General features: G+C 37.3%; 2 protein-coding genes across 2 annotated transcripts; one reads left to right on the plus strand and one right to left on the minus strand.

The window, feature by feature from the left end:
* Positions 1 to 30: 30 nt before the first annotated feature.
* LOC115770212 (cytosolic Fe-S cluster assembly factor NUBP2 homolog) lies at positions 31 to 1,923 on the plus strand. The gene is made up of 3 exons (XM_030715406.1): positions 31 to 266; positions 332 to 774; positions 962 to 1,923. The coding sequence occupies exons 1-3, from the start codon at positions 156 to 158 to the stop codon at positions 1,200 to 1,202; spliced, it is 795 nt and encodes a 264-aa protein (XP_030571266.1). The 5' UTR covers positions 31 to 155; the 3' UTR covers positions 1,203 to 1,923.
* On the minus strand, positions 1,253 to 20,086 carry LOC115770210 (protein MTL1). Its single transcript, XM_030715405.1, has 3 exons — positions 19,794 to 20,086; positions 17,897 to 18,049; positions 1,253 to 3,813 (listed from the first exon to the last, which is right to left on the minus strand). Exons 2-3 carry the CDS (start codon positions 18,000 to 18,002, stop codon positions 2,036 to 2,038), a joined length of 1,884 nt encoding a protein of 627 aa, XP_030571265.1. The 5' UTR covers positions 18,003 to 18,049; positions 19,794 to 20,086; the 3' UTR covers positions 1,253 to 2,035.
* Between the last annotated feature and the right edge of the window lie 1,350 nt (positions 20,087 to 21,436).

Here is a 21,436-nt window from a genome sequence, read left to right on the forward strand (position 1 = left end):
TCATATATTTGGTATATATTTCAGTTTTCAGATATGCATTTGCGATTCGTGACTAATGCGCGGGAAAATCGTCTGCACAACCCTGTGCAACAGCTGATCCACTTGTTGGTTGCCGCTTAAGTCGCATTAACAAATTTATTTAATTCTGATTAATAATGCTGGACAAAGTTAAAAATGTAATCGTAGTGCTCTCGGGCAAGGGTGGCGTGGGCAAATCAACGGTCAGCACGCAGCTTGCATTAGCATTGCGCGCAACGGGCCATAAGGTAAGTTGCACACTCATGCAAGTTGCAAGTCATGTGCATAAAGAATTTATGCTTCTTATTGGTAGGTGGGCTTGCTGGATATTGATTTGTGTGGCCCCAGCGTGCCGTATTTGCTTGGCCTTGAAGGCAGCGATATTTATCAATGCGAGGACGGCTGGGTTCCCATTTATACGGATGAGAGCAAAACTCTGGCCGTCATGTCCATTGGGTTTCTACTCAAGAATCGCAACGATCCGGTCATTTGGCGTGGACCCAAGAAAACCATGATGATACGACAGTTTCTTACCGATGTCAAATGGGAGGATATGGACTATTTAATCATTGATACACCGCCTGGCACTTCGGATGAGCACATTACTGTTATGGAGTGCATGCGCGAGGTGCCCTGCAATGGTGCAATTATTGTGACAACACCGCAAGGCGTCGCATTGGATGATGTGCGCAAGGAGATCACATTTTGCAAAAAGACCGGCATCAAGCTGCTGGGCATTGTGGAGAATATGAGCGGGTTGGTAAAAACAAAACAACAAACATGATCCAAGACAATAGCTATGCAGGCGCATGAAAGCCTTAAGTGTGATTAATTGTATTCTGTTAGTGCAATTAATACAGCATAAAGTTCAACAGACTGGCTACTATTTAAGACAATTAAGTCCTATTGATTTAGTTTCTAATATATTTTCTATATTTTATAGATTTGTTTGTCCGCACTGCACTGAGTGCACCAACATATTCTCCTCGAATGGCGGCGCAGAGCTGGCGCGTTTGGCTCAAGTGCCGCATTTGGGCACCTTGCCCATCGATCCACGTGTAGGCGTTTTATCTGGAAGCACTGCATCGGTTTTAAATGAGCTGCCCGATTCCAGCACTGCACAAACAATGCGCAATATTGTCCAACATTTGGATGCGCTGACGGCAGTGCCAACGCCCGCCTAGGTGTAAGTACCCGTCACCCACATTCCCCGTTTGTAGTCAGACGCATTTTATTCAGTTCGTTATATTTTATTCGTTATCTATATATTGCAATTATCCAAACGAGAGAACGCTACTAACAAGACCTTTGGTATATCATTTTTTTTGTTTTGTTTTTGTGTTTTTTTTTCTTTTTTTTTTTGTTGAAGTATGTAATTGAAATCAAAAATGGGCTTAAAAGGAATGTGTAATCAGTGCAGCGCATTTCCTTTAATTTCTCTTCTTTTTTTCAACAAATATTTAGCGCGTTTTTGTGGGTGTGCGTGTATTCTTACTTCTAAGCTGGCCAATTTGTGCAGATCTCGCACTTTATAGTTAATATAATTTGTCAGGCAACAGTTGATAAATAAACATGTTAAGTCTTCTATAAAATAATGCTAAGCCCAAACAGGGCAGTACAATTGTTTATAAATTTGTTGAAGTTTTCTAGAAAGTTAAATTTATGCCAGACTACCGCCCTGGATGAACTTAACTAAATACTATATTGTTTTACTTAATTAGATGATTTTACTCTGGATGATATCAATAATTTGCCATATTATCACAATGCATAACTAAATTAATAAATAAATATAATAATTTTTGTGTGTAGTTCGTTTTTGTTTAAAGTTTATGAAAGTATTGCAAAATCGCTGATTCTGCGCGAGCATTGTCTTTAGGCGAGAGTCATCGATGAAATTTTCCAATATATACGATATACCATATACAGTTATATATATATATATATATATATATATATATATATTGTATATGTATATGTACACTTATAGTTATGTATTTATTTTTTGTGAAATCGATTATTCTGCTGTCTCTTTAAGCTGCTTCTGTTTCTCTATGTTGTGCTGCAAGGGCTGATCAATGCGTAGAACCAGATCAGAGGTAGTTGTATTCTCGCTTAGATTTGAATCTGAATTCGGGACCGAAGAATATAGCGATTTACGTTCCTTGCACTTTTTAACACAATAATATATGAACAGGACTAAAACAAGGAAAACCGCAAAGGCGCCGATACTCATAATCCAAACATATTTTTCATTTGATGAATATAGTGCATCATTGTGATTCTCAAGTGCGAAACGATAATCGGCATCATCGATGGTTGAGCCGTGATGCCAGCTGGTCGATTCGGGTGTCAGCGCGTTGGGTGCCGATGTGGCCAACGAACTTGGATGCTGTGTGGTTGAGACTCCAGCGCTGCTGCTGCTGCTCGATCCGGTGCTGTCTATGTCTGATAGTGTTGTATATTCCAGGCTGTCATCTTTACGCTCTGGTTCCACTACCTCAGTTGCTTCGGTTGTCTCCTCAATACTTTCCAGCTCTTGTGAATTGGTTGTGTCATTTGTAAGCCAATCTTTTGTTTCGGAAGCGGACTCAGCAATTACAGATGGCTCCGTTGAAAAATCATTCCATGCCGAGATGTGTTCATTCGCGCCTTCATTGCTGTCTACACCAACTTGGGGTAGCTCTGTGAGCTCTGTGGAATATTTATCCAATTCGTCTGTGGTGCTGCTGGGCATGCTGCTGGGGGTGCTGTTGGAGGTGCTGCTGGGGCTGTTGTTGGAGGTGCTGCTGGGGGTGGTGCTGGGGATGCTGCTGGATGTGGTGCTGGAGGTGCTGCTGGAGGTGCTGCTGGATGTGGTGCTGGAGCTAGTGCTGGAGGTGGTGCTGGAGGTGGTGCTGGAGGTGGTGCTGGAGGTGCTGCTGGGGGTGCTGCTGTCGGTGCTGCTGGGGGTGCTGCTGGAGGTGCTGCTGGAGGCGCTGCTGGAGGTGCTGCTGGGCGTGCTGCTGGAAATGCTGCTGCTGCTCGATTTAGGTGTGCTTGAGAGCTCTGCGAAAACTTGATCGTTATCCAATGTTTTCTCGGTAGTCATGCCCTTTACATTGAAAGGCGTCTGTTTATTTATATCGTGTTCCTCTGCTGGCTTAAATGGCTCTGTTTCGATGGATTCGCTTGAGATCTGAGCAGTAGATTTGATTGTTGAGCTGCTCGGCACAATGGCCGCTTCGGTGGCAACACTTTCCGTGTTTAGACAAACGGGACAGCACACGCCAGGCACTTTTATGTACTGTTCGCATTCCGGCTGTTTGCAGGAGTACGTTTCGCACTCAATAATGCCATTCTTGCAGGTGCAGTGCTCGCAGCCATCTCCCTGTAACCATTGCTCCCCGTTCATCACGATCTGTTTATCATCAGTGATACAGTTGCTCAGTGCACTGTCCGACTGGCAGAATGACTGGCACAGCGGGTGGCAGCTGTTGCATTTGGTGCACTCATCCCGCCAGTAGGTGATGCCCATTCCCCGCACACATTTCGGCTCCATGCCGCACTTATATTCGGTGCAGCAGCTGCCTGGCTTGCCATTGCCTTGGCTCAGCTCGATTAGCACTTCACCCAGTTCACATTTGGGCTTCTCTAGGCACTTGTTGCAGCTGCAATAGCTCTTGGCACAGCATAGCTCCAGCAAATCGGGCTGGATGATGGACACCGGCTTAAATTCCGTGCTACTATCTTCGGGGCACTGAGGCGAATCAGGTTTTTCCGGGCATTCAAACGCCGAGCACTTCTTGTCAATTTCTGTAATTAAAGAGATCGCAAAAGCCTAATTAACACCTATGTGAAACATATAGATAATTGGGTTTTAACTCATTCAATGGCTGCAGACGCATTTGATTGGAATGTGGCGTGAGTTCCATGTGAACTGAATGTTGCCCACAATTGGCCAAGGTTAGTAACTGACCTTTTGCTGATAAAAAAAATGTTGTTAAGGGTGTTATCTAGTTCGATTAGTCGTCTGGTCGGGTATGTGTGGTGTTAATGGCATGTGGATCATATGTGGAGGGTAACTTATTTAAAGGTTCATAAAAAATTGTGCTGCTCAGCCTGATAATGCCAAAAAGTATTGCACATGGACCGCATGTGAGTCGTAAATGTGTAAATATGTTACTCGGCCAATGAGTCATAGAAATGGGCATAGTTTTTATTTTTTTCATTCAAGCTTTGTCAGGAAATATATATATATATGTCCATCTCTCGGTTATATCGACATATTCCGAGTGCAACAAATATTATATAGTTTTCGTAGTTTGGAATTTAAATTCGTGTTTAATACTGTTTTAGTTTCTCAAACTTGACATTTCGAAGGTTTACCATGCGCTCTATAAAAGAGCAAAAGCTCATCAACATCGGATTATTTTATCATATAACGCTATAAGAAAAATGGGTCGCAGAATGAGTTTTTGTATGTTATATTATTTTTCTAACATTATTTTTCTAATATATTCGCATACCAAATCAAATCGTTCTACTGTATTATATGGAACTTTACGGAAATGGGCACTTCTCAGCCAAATTTCAACAAGTGTATTTAATCTTCGTCATGTCTTTCTTGTTTAAAGTTAAATTAGATTTTAATATAATATATATAAATAAAATACATATAATATATATCAAAGTCTATATACCACGTATTCAGCCATAGTTCGTGTCTGTGTTGGGGTTTTTTTTGCAAGCATGTATAAGTTTGGACTTTTACTTGGATAATACGAAAATTGTTTACTCAGTCCTTATCGGCTGCTACACTATATATATATATATACATATATATATTTGTGTGCATATGTATGTATATGCGGAATATCATCTAGGCTGATTGTATTTAATATGACGCCGCATTTTTCAATAGAGTTTTAGGTAAATTTATAAAAATTGCAATTTGATTAGCAATAGATTGTGGACAGTTGAGGAGACCCGGAGACGCATAGCGAGTGTCAGGGACAGCCCCTAAAATACAATTTTTTTTTGTTTTTTGGATACAAAGTACAGTGTCACACTCTCGTTTATCGTTTATTTATTGTTATTGATTTTTGACATTTTATCATTGAATTAGTAAATGGGGGGTGAAAGGGGGGCAGCGGCGGGAGAAATGTGAATGGCAGTCAACAAGCAAAAGCAAGGGAAACATTATATTTTGTATTTGATTTGTATATATATTTTTTTTTTTGGGCAAGAATTTCTTTGCACTAAACGATCGATTGATCGATCCAACGATCCAACGACCGATATCGCGATCTCTTTTCATTGAATCAATAATTTTCAATATGCCATATCACGTTTCTTTGCAGTTTTATTGTTATTATTATTATTATTATTATTATTATTATTGTAGTTCTATTGTGCGCTGCCCTTTACAAAATGCGACGCAATTGATAACAAACTTTCCTAAATATTATCGAGGCTATTGATTTGTTTATTTTCTCTATTGTTTTCTTTTTTTTTTCGTTTTTTTTTTTTTGTTTTTGTTTTCTTTATGAAACCATAACACAAATTGACGTCATATAACCGCATATAGGTGAAGCGCAGCGCAGTCAATTGAACATAATTTAAAATAGATATAAGTTACGCTATCAGAGAAGTCGGATCTATATAAGAACAAACACACACACGCACGCACAGAGGGAGGGTGACAATTGCCTTGGTATTTGTGTACGAAGCGCGTAGAAGGGCGCACATAAGTCACGACATTGCGTGATCTGAGATGAGATCTAAGTGGAATACTAGGGCAGTTACAATGCTTCGCTGATGATATTTGAGATGGACAATCTGCAGAGCGTACAAATTTCATTCTGAAATGAATTGCGCTGGAAAAGCGTTATACAATGTCCATTTTTGTTGGCTCAGCATTAAAAACATTGGGTGTGCTTTCTTTTATTTCTGTTTTTTTTTTTCTTCTTTTCATTTTTTTTTGCCTTTGTTTCGTACTATTATTTTCATTTTGCTGGGTTTATTGACCCGATTGGTCAGCAGAAAAATGCCAAGAATCGCAGTTAAACCAGTTAAATAAACGCAAATACACTGTCGACACGTTCAAAGGTCTTACATTCAATGCAAATTAACTAGGCACATATCCGTCTTCACAAGTGGGTCGAGTCTCTCATTAGCAAACGCGATGCGGGAGGTGGCATCCGCGATAACGAATCTGCGAAATGTACGAATACCAGAAGTGCTAATTACGTCACTTTTTTTTCTTCATGTATACCCTGTTCCATTGAAGATACATCAAATGGGTAGATGGGCAAGTGCGTGGAGCACATCGAATGATCAATTGTAGACAATTACTGTTATAGGAAATCCTTTAAGGTGTAAAGCAGATATTTTCGAAAAGTTTTCACTTACTTGTACAACTCAAGGGTTTCTAATGGCAGATATAATAAAAAAGTTCTCATCATCTTTTCGATCACAATAACAGCTACAATTTAAAGGACTTCTTATAGATGATGTTGTCAAGATAGCATAAAGTTTTGGATGAATAACAGCTCGTTTAAATACTAGACAATAGAAATACTAGATGCCATTTGGAATTCACTTAAAGAAAATAAACTCATTTCTCTGGCAAACTTCTTTACCTCTTTTAACACTTTTTCTTCTCTGAATCGATTCTGATGATTGGAATGATCTAATAATAATCATAACAATAGTTCTAGCAGCTGACTGCTGTCAACAGCGGCACAGGGTATCTATGTGTGAAAGCTTTCACGTTTTGTTGTTAAACAACACACACACACACACAGAGACACACACACACACACATTAAGCGAACATTTCATATTTCGTTTTTTGATTGATCTACAGTCGAAGGTTGCATGCAAAAGTGCAATTCGTTTTCGAGTCTGTTTTCCAGTTTCCAGATGAAATAAGCTACAAGCTACGTAAACTTCTAGCGTCATCGGCATTTAAAAAAAAAATAAATAAATTTTAGTACAATTAGCTGGCAAGATTGTTGACACGCCGCCTCTCTGTCAGTCTCATTGCCTGACATGCAAAGTTACTTAAAACCAGCAAAAAAAAAAGTACAAAAGAAACAAAAAAAAAAAAAAACAAAACTAAAATTAAATACTTAAAACAAGAAGAGGAGGTCGTCGTCGTATCTTAACTACAACATTGCGCTGAGGTCGAGCGCAGAAACGGGTTGATGTAGCCGTTACAACTTGCGGTTGACAACAACAACCGCAACAACAACCACAACAACAACAGTCTGTTGGAGTAATTGAAGTAGTCTAGAGATATGTATATATAAATATATAGCCTCCAAGCTAAAATATCTAACAGCGCAAACATACACTCTCTTACCTAAAAAACCTAAATGATGCTCAGCCTGTCAACGTATTTTGCTTTAATCACACACACGTCAATCACGTATCGCAAATTTGTACATAATTATCGTATAACATATTATAATTTGTGGGGCTAAAAGGGAATTTGGAACGTTTGCAAATTGTTCGATTGATTTACGACTGACTGAACTTTACGCAGATTCGAACTCATTAGAAATCTTCCAATAACTCATTATATTTAGTTAAATCTTAATAACTAGTTCGTTAGACAGCTTTTGAATGACTTGAGACTCTTACGATATAGGGGAAAAATATATAGATATATCTCACAGATATCTCAGACAGTAATATTTCTAGAGCGCGTTTCCTTTTCAAATCATTTTTTTCGCTTTTCTCTTAAATATATGTAAACATAAATATATCTATGTTTTATACATTTAATACAGCTCTAAAAAACATATATATAAAACTTTATAATCCCAAGTAAATGCAACGAAATACTGCATTTTTATAAATAACACGCATATACTTCAGTCTTGTTGTAGTTCTGCCAACTAATAATACTTAAGACTCATTTGATTATCAAAAATTTAAAATAAACACTAAAAACAAATATGAAAAAAGTCTCTCGAAACGTAAGACTCTTCGATCAAGTCTGCTTATTTGTTTGCTTAAACTGTTGAAGCTTTCGCCACACTTATGATATGGCAAACAAACTGATTACAAAATGTACCTACATATATTAATGTGTGCGTGTGTGTGTGTGTGCGTGTGTGTGTGTGTGTGTGTGTGATTGATCAATCACAGTTGAACAGCGTCACGGTCGCATTGGGAGCGTTCGCTGTTCCGCCTGGCGACCAATTAGTGGCTCGTACCCCCCGATGATATTCGGTATTTATTGTCCTTGACTTCATGCTTAGCATGAACCATTAAAGCATTAAAAGTTAAGCTTTTTTTTCTTGTTCTATCTGAAGCACTCACCAGCACACACACACACACAATAGTATGTTTGATAGGTGTGTGCTTGTGTGTATTTTGGGTTTATACGAGCTATTCGCTGGAAATTGCTCAAACAAAACATATTTTCATTGCGTTCAGTCGTACGACAGTCGTATTTAAGCTTATCTTAATTATAGATCAATTATCATATACAAAAGTACATACTTATATAATCGTCTAATGGTACGACTAGTAGCCAAAAAGCATTCGCATTATTAATTATGCGTCAAAACAAACGCAGCTACCCTTTTTTTTTTTTCTTCACGTTTTGAAAGGGGGAGCGCGACGCACAAGATTCTGACTAACGCGCACTGTGGGCCTTGCGCCTGGAATGCTTGACAAATAGAGTATATTAGCCAAAAATTCATTATGATTTATTTTATTTTGCAATTCGAAAACTTTTTTATTTTATTTCACAAAACAAACGCAGCTATCTTTGATTTTTTCTTAAAGGGAAGCGCAACGTACAAGTTTTTGACTAACAAGCGCACTGTGGGCTTCACGCCAAAAGTGCTCGACAATAAAAAGAATGATAGTAAATGATTGATTCCGAAATTATCATAAATTTTGTAAGTAAGATAACCTTCTTAATTTTTATTCATAAGACTTCTGTTTTTTTTAAAAGCTAGTTGTCTTTTTTTGTGAGCCCCTGAAATACTCGAGAATGATAGTTGAAAATTTGTTGCTTCTCAAATTAGAACACATTCTTAATTTAATTTTATATCGAAAAATATTAATTCTATTTCAAGTTATACTTTATTATATTTGAATATAAGAATTTGCAGAAATATCATTTTAACAAAAAATTTGAATATTAGAGTTTGCAGAAATAAAATTGTAAAAAAATATTAGAAAATTCGAGTTTGCAGAAATATCATTTTAAACTATTAAAATGTGCAAAAATATCATTTCAAACAAAATATTAGACATGGAATAAATGTTCTTAGGTCTTAGTATGACTAAGAATTGAATTTGAATTCTTACGAAAATATATACCCAAAACGTGACTTTAGCATGGCTAATTAACACAATCAAACCTTTGATTCAAACGTCCTAAGCACTTTAAAAAATGTTGCGACTTCGCGGAATTTTGTTTTGCAACTAGATATTATGAATGGCGTCCACTGTGCGCATTCTCTGTTTGCCGTTTGCCGTTTGCTATTTTGTATGCCGGTATCGTGCTCTGAACTTTGGACTGGTAATTGTTTAGTTATATTTTGCTCAAATTGCACAATTACAATTAAATTATGAGGCAAAGCGGCGCAAAGCGTCTGATTAATGCCCGTAAATGTGATATATGATCATGCGAACAGATGCGCAATAATATTATTTAGAGTATCTGTTTATGCTGTATGTATTATTATTTATTTTATTTTAATGGGCCGCTGGGATTAAGCGTATTCCATTTATTTTGCCAGATGTGACGTATATATATATATATCTCGATATCCACATATATACGTACATATATATAGATATGTTTGTTTGTCTCTTAAATAAACGCTCTGCGCATACTTCTGCCGAGATTCTGGTCTAGATTGTCCGGCTACAGCGGTTACTGACCTCAATTCTTGATGGCCAACTGAATGTACTGGCTGACCGACTGATAGACTAACTTCCCCGACAAGTTTTTTGATACGGTTATACATGTATATATGTATGTATGCATGCATGTATGTATGTACAAGTACATGTGCGTATAAATCTGAATCATCAGAGTGTGGGCGAATTTACGCGTTGCCCTTTAAATGACTTCCTGAGATATAAGCAAAAATACGAATTTCTTTTTTATCAATTTATATGCCACATAGACAACAGAAGGGCTAGCAGGGGTAAAATGAATATTGGATGGCATTTTAAATATATATGTATATGTATGTATATATACCCTTTAATCCGGAACAGTCCAGTTGATCTAGTCTCTATCAGTGCATAGACATATCCCACCTTCAGTTATTCATTTTATTATTACAGGGCATTTGGTAGTCGTGCGCTTTTGATTTTGCTCTCATTTTATAATTTATGCGTATTTAGTTGTGCCGAGTTTTCAGTTCCTGTCTCATCACACATTATTTGTGTTAATAGTTTGTCACTTCAACAATTAATTAAATCACACAGCAAAAGATTAAACAGAATTTGCTTTACTTAAGAGCGGGGCAGAAATGATTTATGTATATTAGACATGAACATTGCCACATATCTGACATGTGTTTGGCTTGGCTTTGTAAACGATTCATTTAATTGTGGCTAACTGTAAGAGATATTTATACGCCAATGTCTCGTAAATGTAATCAATGAAAATAAACCAAACGTAACCGATGCGCAATTAAAATAAACCATAAATGTGATCTCATCTCCGAAACTTTCAAATTGGATTATCCGCAAAAATTCTAGATCAAGTTTTAATAGTCCTCATTTGTACGGGTATTTCGGTATGTTGTTATACCCTTGTAGAGGGTTATAGAATTTCCTCTTGAAATGTGTGACGCATAGAAGGAGCCGTCTAAAATATATATATTCTAGATCAGCCGATCACATATACCTTTTGTTTTTCAACATATCTATGTCCAATAGTCGGCATATATTTGTTCACGATGCTCCCTTAATATATGCTAAATCTTATTAGCATCGGGAAATCATATATTATAGTTGCCATAGGTTTCTTTATGGCAATTTATTCAGCCTTTCAAGATATTTTCATCAAACTCATCATGTTCTCACATATCTGTAAAACCGTAAGGGTTAAAGGTACAAGGGTATTAAATCTTCTTCTTATTCCTTCGTTTTTCAGTAATTTATTCATCTATAAATGTTAGATTGCAGTTCATGTATAGCTATATGGATATGCCCCGATCTAAGATTAGGGTATTTACAAGTCTAAATGTTGTATTTCAATGTTATTCTCGGCCATGCACAAGATTTTCACAATTTTTTTTTATTGTAGTTTCAATATATTAACTATTGAACTGTTCTGTCTGTCCACCTTCGCAGATGTTTTTTTCTTTTTGCACTTAATCGGAAATGTTTTTCTAGCCCACATGCGCCTTGGCAACAGAATGAAGTCGTTTGGGTCGCTTGAATTGACCATGTCAGACGACTGGAAATATGTCTGGCCATGACGCATCCATGAATAATTATGCGCTACTCTCGATTCTGGCATTCGGACTGCGTTAATGCTTTGCTTAAGAATTGGGCATATGACTAATGCACTTGGGAATGCGCTTCGTTTTCTGATAAGAAATCTCTAGTTGTTGTTGTTTTGATAAAAGCAAAACGTGTACATAGAATTTAGTTACTTAGCTGCAGATATTGGCTAGATTAGAGACAGAGAGCAGGCTAATCAAGCATATTAATTGGGAAATGACGTAGTGCATGGCCGATAATGCATACACCCCAAAAATAGTGTCAAGTACACAAAACCACATTTAACAATACATATTTTTGAAACCTCAAAGATCGCAACAATCTCTCTCTCCTTCTCCATCTCCCTCTCCCTCTCTCTTTTACACATTCTTTTTATAGCTCTCAAATATAACAATCAAATGAATAATCCACAATATCTAATCTTTCTTGCTCAGACAGTTCAATTTTATTAAAAGCAACAACAACAAGCGACTATTAAATGTCTATGCATTAGGGGTATTCGTTATTTCCAGCAACTGCGGCAGGTGTGTCAAACATGTTGCTGCACTTTTCCTTGAAACTTACTAAATGTATTGACTTTATGCTTACAAGACATGCATACATATAATATTTGGCAAAATGTAAGTCTCGCTGTCAATTCTGTTAAAGCCTGGACAGCTGTCGACATTTTGGTTTTCCAGGAAAATCACATTTGCTACATTTTCTATAACTGGAAAACTGCAAAAACGTTTGGCACATTATTGCTATACTCCTTAAATGCAGTTGTCGCTTTACTTTTTCCTATAATTTGCGCATTAAACTAAATTCAGTTTTTAGCAAACCTATCCTGGATATTAATCCATGTAATATCTATTTTAGTAAGAATTGCGGTAGACGCCATTGAACCATTTAACAAAGAGACTTAGGTCACCTTGAATTTAATTTTTGTTCGCAAATGTGATTTACTTGAACAAAAAACAAATGGGAACTGCATTTTTTTATGTAAACAGTAAACTCTCAGCGGGTTGTCTTCATATACTTTGATAAAAGCCGGTGAGTATTTGTGCATGAATTTCACAATGGCCATAAGTCGGGCACATTTTTATAAATAGTCCAAAAGATTACATTTCCTTTCCTAAGGCCTCGTCACTCCATCCAGTATTGTCTGTTATTTCTTGCTATTTAGGGTATTGTTAATCTGTTAATTGCATTGCAGGCTTCTGAATTTAATTTCTCTTACCAGAATCTTTACAACAGCTTGGCTTGAACAACTTGCACGTTTACGTTCAACAAATATTTTAGCTTTGCCCTTAAAAGGCGCGACTGATATTAACTTGAAAGCGCAGTAAAAATATAATGCATTATATTTAAATCCTTATTGCGCGACATTGTTTGTTGTGAAAATAAACATTTAAAGTGGTATTAAGATTTTCTGCAGTACAATTTCATATAAATGTATATATATATTTTTGTTTTCAATGAGAAACCACAATTGGAGCTAAAATATTCTCTGTAATAAATTTAATGTGTGCCAGATCTCAATTTCATTTTTTCTTCTCTCGTTCTTTCTAACTCTTTCTCTCTCTCTCTCTCTCTCTATCTCTCTTGCTCATTCCTTTGAACTCTCTCTCTTTCTCTCTGTCTCTCTCTCTCTCTCTCTCTGTCTGACTCACTCTTTTTAACTCTCTCTCTCACTATCTCTCTCTCTCTCTCTCTCTCTCCCTCTCTCTCTGACTCACTATTTTCTCTGAGAGAGAGAGAGACTCATTCTTTTGAACTCTCTCTCTCTCTCTCTCATTCTTTTTAAATCTCTTCCTTACACACATTCATTCTCCCTCTCTCTTTTTCTCACTCTTTTTAACTCTCTCTCTCTGTCTTTCTCTCATTCTTTTTAACTCTCTCTCTCTCTCTCTCTCTCTCTCACACAGACGCATTCTTTCCTCCCTCTCTCTCAATTTCGCCCTCTCACTTTCTTTCTCTCTCTCTTATCTCTCTCCTTCTGACTCTCTCTTTTCTCTTTATATCTCGCCTTCCTCCCTCTTTCTCTCCCCCTCTCTCTTTCTCTTTCTATCTTTCTTTCTTTCCCACCCTCTCTCTGTCTCTCTAGCAATAAAGTTGAGGCTCAAAGTACGACTTCCCAAAAAGAAATTCGCAATACGAACACACACAGCTTTGTATTTTTAACCAACTTTTTTTTTTGCACTGTGTAGCTATTTGTTTTCATAAGCCACAGATATAAATGCCTTTTGTTTTCTTTGAGGCACTGGAATGCTGTTTAGATGCTTATTATCTAAATTATCTTTACCGCAAAACAAAGTCTCGTGCTGATTGTGTTAAAAAACAAAAGTGGGTTAAAATTATTGCCGGCGAGTTTGTATTATTACAGTGTAGCTACTAAGTATATAAAAAAGCGCAAATGTACATATGTAAATGTCTATACATATATGTATGTATACAGATTTGGAATGAGGAAGTGAAATGTAGAGAATGTTGTGTGGTCATTCCTTCTGCACATTATGCTTATCTGAAGCTGTCAATGACGCATTTCAGACATCACAAAACTCATGCAGTTGCTCGGCGTATCAAAAAAAAAAAATGCACAAGATCAAATAGCTTGCCCTGGAAGGCGGCATGGCTCCTATCAAGGCAACGTTTAGCTGCTTTTATTTATAACCAACCGAAATTATATTATTGTGGAATGTTGTTTAGACGCTTTTTATCTGAATTATCTTAAAGTCACGGTTAGCACGGGCTGTGGCCGGGTGGTGGGTGGTTTGGCTGAAGGTTTTTGTTGTTGTTTGGTTTGTTGGCGTTACGGCGACAAATAACATAGTTGGGAATTTTTTCGCTGCTTTGTTTTGCAAAAGAAAATGTTTAGCTAATAAATTCCAATGTGTTATATCAGCAGCGACACACACACACAGGGCAGATGTGCCTGTATATAAGCAAATAAGATTGGCTAGATATTTTAATACAATATTTTACGCCAAATAATTCTCAGTTCAGCTACATTTTTGTTACCTTTGCCGCTTATCACGTGCGTTGGACGCGTGTTTCTTTTTTTTTTTGCTTTTGTTTCAATTTTATTTCGCTCTTTTTTGGCTTTTTGCATTTGTTGCATCAGCTATTTTTTTCTGTTCCAGACTTGTGCAGTGGGCATTTTTTTTTTATATATGTATGTCTGTAGGTAAAATAAGTGCATATATACTTATTTGATCCGTGGAACAAGTTTGGTTCATATGTACACATCCGCTTGCCTCTGCCCCTCTGTCCGCCTGTTTTTAAACAAACTTGTCTTCCATATGTGAAGCTATCGTAACTTGATATAGATTTATTTATATTTAAGCTACATAGCACATGTATCAAAGTCGGCTGAAGCGCAACGCTATCTTATATAGTTGTCATTGAAAATATCGTTTGAAAATTGAACTCTTGCGCTATGCAAACATCGCAGCACTATCTACAACCCGATCGTTGGGAAAGTGAGTAAAGATCTGGTAATTACCAATTTGGAGCGCAACATTTTGTATAAATAAATCCCATTACAATCGGAAAGTTAGTTAGTGTAGGAATGATTAGTATTTATTTAAGTTCGATTAGTTGAGCCAGGTTTCTGGCAGAGAGTTGCCTCCAAAAGCTTACACCCCCGCGACCTACCAACGAGGCGAATCATCACCCTACATCGTCTTCCCTTCAGGTGAGCTTTAGCTAATCAAGCAATCTGGTTTTAAGGTAAGGTAATAAAAACTTGGCATGCCAAAGGTACCTATTATTTGGCATAATTCCGCACACTCAGCGAGCTGCAGCGAACGTCAATCGAGTACTCAAACTATGACCCATAAATACTTTTGCTGTACATATATTTATCGACACTTTTCAGTTTATAAAACAAAAATAATACGCGTGGGCTCCAGACTGTTCGTTTTTATGGCCTGAAACATGTGATTTTGTGTAGAGGAAAAAGCAAAGAGTACTCGAAACAGCAGCTCGGACACACGGGGTTCACTCTGCTCCGGCAGCTATGGCCTCATGCTACTGTGGCGTCTGCTGCTTCAGGGGTGTCGGCTGCGACATACCTTCGCCGTTGTGGCAACCAGCTGTGCTTCAATCTAGAGCGCCTTTTACTCGTTATCATCTGCTGGGCTACAATATTATTAAAGATTTGCCACTTGACACTGTCACTGTAGGCTCTTATCCGCTTGTATAGTGTATTGGAGTTTTGTCGTGAAATGTGTGACACACACTCCATGCAGAAATCTTTGAACTCATAAAGTGTATATACTCTTCATGAGTAACAAAATACGGGTCGATAGAACCATGTCTGCCTGTCTGTTTATAAGGAATCGATAAGAATCTTTATTGGTATATTATCTGCAGCTGTATATTAAATAAAGATCAGACCATAATCACCGATTTTACTTAGGAAAACATAGAAGGGAGGAAGAAATATACTAAAGATCGAACAATAAGCATCGAGTCTACACAAGAAAGCATTATGAAGGTGTGCGTGTGTGTATCTGTGTATGCACAGAAATAAACCAAAAAATTTGTAACGGCAGATCGACGCTAAGTTTAGAGTATCTCCTAGTCGAGCATTGCCGACTCTTTTCATTAGAGACCTTTCGCTTTTGGCTATGAATTATTTTTGGAATGCGGCTTCGGTGTTTGTCTGATTTGTCAGACTTTTGTAAACTATATATAACTCGCTTTAGCTGTCACATTACCACGGCTTTTCTTCTTCTTCTATTTGCTTCTTTTTTTTTTTTTTAGATTTTGTTGACCTTGTTAGAGTCGCAAAAAACCATTTGCTCGCTCTTTAACGTCAGCTTTGAGTCAGCTAATTTGGCTCTGACTTTAGCCGTTTACTCTATGTAAATTGTCAACTGTCCACAATTTTGGTTGAAGTTGGAAGTACGTTTAGCCGCAGGCTGGGGCCAAGCCAGGGTCTAGTATTATATCATACACCCCCCGTAAATGAAAGTTTTTGGTGGTTGGTTATGCAAATTGTTTTTGTTTTTTTTACTGGCCTTGGCATATCCCGAGTGCTTACCTAGTCGGTGGACTCGGGTCTCTATTGATTGCTTTCTTTTTTCCTTCACTTTTTATTTTTGGTGTTGTATTCCCTGGCGAATGCTCCATTTGCGGAAGTCATTTGCCCCTTTATCATTTATTGATTTTAGCCTGGGTGAAAGTTGTGCATATTTAGTTGATGTTTGTTTTGTATGTTTTTGGTGTTGGTCTCGCTCATGCTCTAGTTAAGTGTCTCGCTTTAGTTTGGCATAGTTTTAAAATGGTTCCCCTGATATAGTTTGACAAGCTAGATATAATGCTATACTGATTCGATTGGGCTTTGTTTGTCTAACCAAACAGATCTTTCAGCTGCTTCACCTAATGTTTTTTTGCCTAAAGTATATATCAATTTATGCAATTTTTAAATTGCGCAAGTCTTGTTTTGTGGGTCTGTCTTAGTTGTTAAACAAATTGGGTTAACACTGTGGGCACCATCCCATGGCAGGCGGCACGTAAGAGGTAAAAACCGCTCCCCGCAGCCCTCACTTTATCTACCTCAAGGGCAACTCTCGTATGGAGTACAAATAAACAAATTGGATCGTGTTGGGGCATGCCCAGCAAAGTTAAACAAAAATGAAATAAAAACAGAAACAAATAAACCAACAACGCACGCTATCTAAATTATCAATGAAATTGTTTTAAAAAGCCACAAAAACAAAAACCTCAACACACAAATACAACAAAAATATACAAAAAACCAAAAACAAAAACATGTGTTTGTAGAAGAAAAACGAAAAAAAAAACCAAACCAAAACCAAAATATAAACAAAAACAAGCCAATGACAACAGTGGGTGTGCGAGTGTGTGTGTGTGTGTGTGTGTGTGTGTGTGTGAGGGGAGTCGATCTCTATAGCCTATATATAGATATATATGCCACCTATTCATTATTGAACCGAATCAGTTTGGTATTTAGTTCTTGACGTCATAAAAAGTATTATGGGAAAGACTGCCCCATGTGACGTGTTATGCTGTGTGTGTTTTTTTTCTGATATTTTTCAAAACGGAATTTCGAGAATCTGTAGCGCGTAATAAGGTCGCAAATATACCGAATTGGCAGATTGCTTTGGGCGCTATAAAACCCATAAAAAAAGTCTACAATAAATAATATACAAAAAAATTCGCCCAGCAGCAGCAGCAGCAGCATCACAAAAGATCATTAAGCATCGATGATGAGTCAGTTGATGAGTTTGTAAATGAGTTCATTTCTTTATTGAAATGTTGTTTGTTTTATTTATTTACTTTTTTTTTTATAGCCAATTTTCTTTGGCTCTTATCTATTTATATAAATCCGCATGAGTTAATGCGCATCTTAGCCGTAGCACATGCATATGCATGAGTATTTACTCGAAACTCACCTGACAATCCGTTCGTCTGCGCTGGTAGCCAAAAGAACCAAATTCCAATTAAAACAAAACAGCTTGTCGAACGCATATTTATGCTAGTATATATTGTCTGTACCATTGAATGTTTGGCTAAATCTGTATTGATGAGATCCTGAAAGCGCCAAACTGCAAAGTGAAAAGGATACAAACTTGTAATTGCCAAATGTCGTGTGAATTTCAATTATTTGCCTGCCAGTTTCGCTTCATGGTGCATTACAGGAGGGGGGGGGGGGGGGGGGGGCGTGACAGGGGGGCCTGAGTGGGACTTAAGCCTGACAGACCAGTTACATGTGATTGGGGGCTATTTCTTGTTGCAATCAATTGCATTCCATATTAAAGTGTCTTTTTTTCTTTCATTTTTTTACGCAGTGTGTCTGCGAAGTGTTTGCCCAAATACCCTATAATCAGAACGTTATGAGGTGTTTTAGTTGCAAGTATTATTGAATGTGTCTGGCAAAGCACAATGCTTAAACAATTGCAACAAAAAGATAAACTTATGTGCGCTTAATATTTTTTGAATATTTATATTTATTCATATTTGTGATAAGCAACTTCGCTTCATATTATTTAACAAAATTTCAGTTAGTTATTATTAAATAATTTTTAAATTTTTATAACTATTTCTATTACAACTTTGCTTTATTTATTCTACAAGTTAGTTTGCAATATTTCATATTACAGGGTATTTAGTTGCACAATTTCATCTTATTTTACAGGGTATTTTGTGGTTGCCATTTTGCTGATTTGTTGGGTGTTTGGTTTCGGTTTCACGTTGTTTTTGTGTCCGTGTATGTGGTATCTGTGTGTTGGTAGTTGCTGTTGGACTTATCAAGCCAATCAGTTTGGCATATGTTATAGTAACCGTGATAAGTTATCATTTTTGTCGAATCGACATATAATACAAAATTATGAAGAGACACACACAACAACAACAACACGACAGCAACTGTGCTGCGCAAGTGTAAAAATATACAAACAAGAATTAAACCAAAAAAAAAACGAAAGAAAGAAATAAATTAAAAGACAGCAAACGTAATGCACACCGAAGTTTTGCATACACTGCAGTTGTGCTAGTTCGTCTTAAATTCGGTTAACTAAATTTAATTAGCTGCTTGTATTATTAACTTGATTATAATGCACATTTAGGCATTTTTACTGTGCATTTTTATGCTTTGCAATTATATCACACTTGATAATTGATGAACAACTGGAAATTTTTAAGAGTCAAGTAAAATATTTATATTGCTTTTATTTTATTATTTTTTTGCGAACAAACTATTTAAGCTATTCTTTTAGAGGCAGAAAAACTTGCCGTTTTAACTAAAGCAAAATGTGCTCAGTTGTGTAATTAATAACTTTGAAAAGTTTTTGGATAATTGCGCTGTAAATTCTCAGACACTTAAATTCAGTTCGCAAACACTTTCTGCCCAACTTGTTCAAGCTTATGTAAAAAAAAGCTGCGCAGCAAAACAAAAAAAAAAAAAAACAGAAGCTACAACAACAATTTTGCAATCAAAGAGCGTAAATTTGGCAAACATGGATATTGTTTTGGTATAGTTTTTTTTTTTGGGGTTCAACAAACAAAAGATACTCGAACAGGAGAGAGGGAGGGAGGGAGCGGCAGGAGGCGGGAGGGAGGCAGGGGACAGTTGTCTGTGGCAGGTTGAAGAAATGACGTCTTGGCTTGTGGATCGTGGCAGCAAAACAAACAAATGGCAAAAAATGCCGCAAAGCACAATTAAATTTTATGCTCACAAATTTCAGATTTATGTATATAGTTAATAAATAAATGTACATACACACATGTTTAGCGGGCCGTCGAAATTGGGGCAATCGAGACCTACGCGCAGATCGGTTGGATTTTACCTACCTCTTTCTGATAGACGTTGATTTGCACACTTTTAATTTGTATTTGTTGTGTTTTTTTTTTTATTATTATTATCGTTTTCGTATACAATTTAAATCACATTGTCAATTAGTTTATGTTTGTCCATTTTAATGGCAAGAATTTGCACTTTTTATTGCAATGTGAAGAACCAAAATGTGAATTATTCTTTTTTTTTTATGGTCTTTGATTTTCTAAACAGCGTGCATAAAAAACCAAGCGCTTTGTTTACAACTGAAGTATTTAACTTTTTTTTTCTTTTGCTGCGAACACACGTCCGCTCTGGTCGACGGCTCAAATAGAACTAACAGGTCGGTTCAAGCAGATTCGCAAAACAAGCGTGAGCGCTGACGCGAAGTGATCAGCGTGAGAGAGAGAGAGAGAGGGAGAGCGAGAGAGAGCGCGAGCTGGCGTTCATTCGCGTTTTTTGTTTTGTATACAAATATAGGTTGGTAAATAAATGTTAACAAATGCGTAGTTGTGGCCACAGATGCCGACTGCGGCTGCGATTTAATTATATGTGAGCCAATTAATAAGTATACATTTAATGTGTACCGGCGACGTCTACGCAACATTATTTAATTTTTCTAATTCATACGTATACGCAGCGGCGTCCAACTGTAGGCAACTTTTATATTAGTTAGCCGTGGTGGCAACGCCAGTGCAGCAGCTAGCGCGCTTTGTTTATAGCGAACAGCCCTGGTTCAGTGTTGTCGAATGCTGATTTTCAGGTTGTGTGGCCAGACTGTTGTAAATAGTAGCTTCATTGCCGGTGCTGCTGGCCAAATGTAAACAATGTAGTTTTCCCAACAGTCTGGCTAGAATGCCGTTTTGGGTTTTAGTTTTTGCTATATTTAGTTAAAATTCAAATATTTTGAAAGATTAAAGAAAAGAGATTTCCATGAAGCAATCTTGAATTGACACTTAAAACAAGAGCTGTCATTTAGTTAACTTAAATATATCATGTTAACTAAAAGTTCGTAGAGCTCGATAACATATGCCATTGTTTCTAGAACAGCTAGCTCCAGCTTTAAAAATATAGAATTTTTAAAATTTTATATTTGCAATGTAAAATATATAAAGTAATGCACACTGTAACGATCAAGCTGTTATATATATTTATTAAGTCAGCTTGTCTATATAAGTGGTCCTTAACGTCCTGCCTATCGGTTTTAATGGCGACAAATAATAGCAATCGATTGTTATCGATAAGTTGTGCGAAGTTGTGCATATAATTTAATTGTTATGCCAACAGTTGGCCACAGGCTTGCGCTTGACATTTTGAGTTGTTGCTGCTGCTGCTGTTGTTGCTGTTGCTGGCTGCCATTTGCAACTGTTGCAACTGTTGCAACCGGCATTGGTAATTAGCACGCGTTCGCTGCTCATTAACACTTGTGTTACCAATTGGCCGCCAGTGAAGCGGCCGTTTGTATTCCCTGGCGGCGGCAGCAAATTGCACGCGTGGCACTCTGCAGCCGGCCGGGTGCAAATGCTGGCCGGCAACAGTATCTGGCTCCCTCTACTTGCCTCAAAGGCGCAAATGCCGCCACACATTTTCGGCAGGCTATGGCCTGTGGCACTGTCTGCAATACCAAATCCGTAAATGGTCAACGTGTTTTGGCGGCTAA

This window comes from Drosophila novamexicana, unplaced genomic scaffold (genome assembly GCF_003285875.2).
Source record: "Drosophila novamexicana strain 15010-1031.04,08,12 unplaced genomic scaffold, DnovRS2.1 tig00004555-arrow-pilon, whole genome shotgun sequence".
Taxonomy (NCBI): Eukaryota; Metazoa; Arthropoda; class Insecta; order Diptera; family Drosophilidae; genus Drosophila; species Drosophila novamexicana.

Excerpts from the sequence above, each read along its gene's own strand:
- LOC115770212 (XM_030715406.1), top strand. The coding sequence starts at position 156 with ATGCTGGACAAAGTTAAAAATGTAATCGTAGTGCTCTCGGGCAAGGGT. Across the intron at positions 267-331 it reads TGCGCGCAACGGGCCATAAG|GTGGGCTTGCTGGATATTGA; the intron begins GTAAGTTGCACA and ends TCTTATTGGTAG. Across the intron at positions 775-961 it reads ATTGTGGAGAATATGAGCGG|ATTTGTTTGTCCGCACTGCA; the intron begins GTTGGTAAAAAC and ends TATATTTTATAG.
- LOC115770210 (XM_030715405.1), bottom strand. The coding sequence starts at position 18,002 with ATGGTACAGACAATATATACTAGCATAAATATGCGTTCGACAAGCTGT. Across the intron at positions 3,814-17,896 it reads GCAGACGAACGGATTGTCAG|AAATTGACAAGAAGTGCTCG; the intron begins GTGAGTTTCGAG and ends CTTTAATTACAG.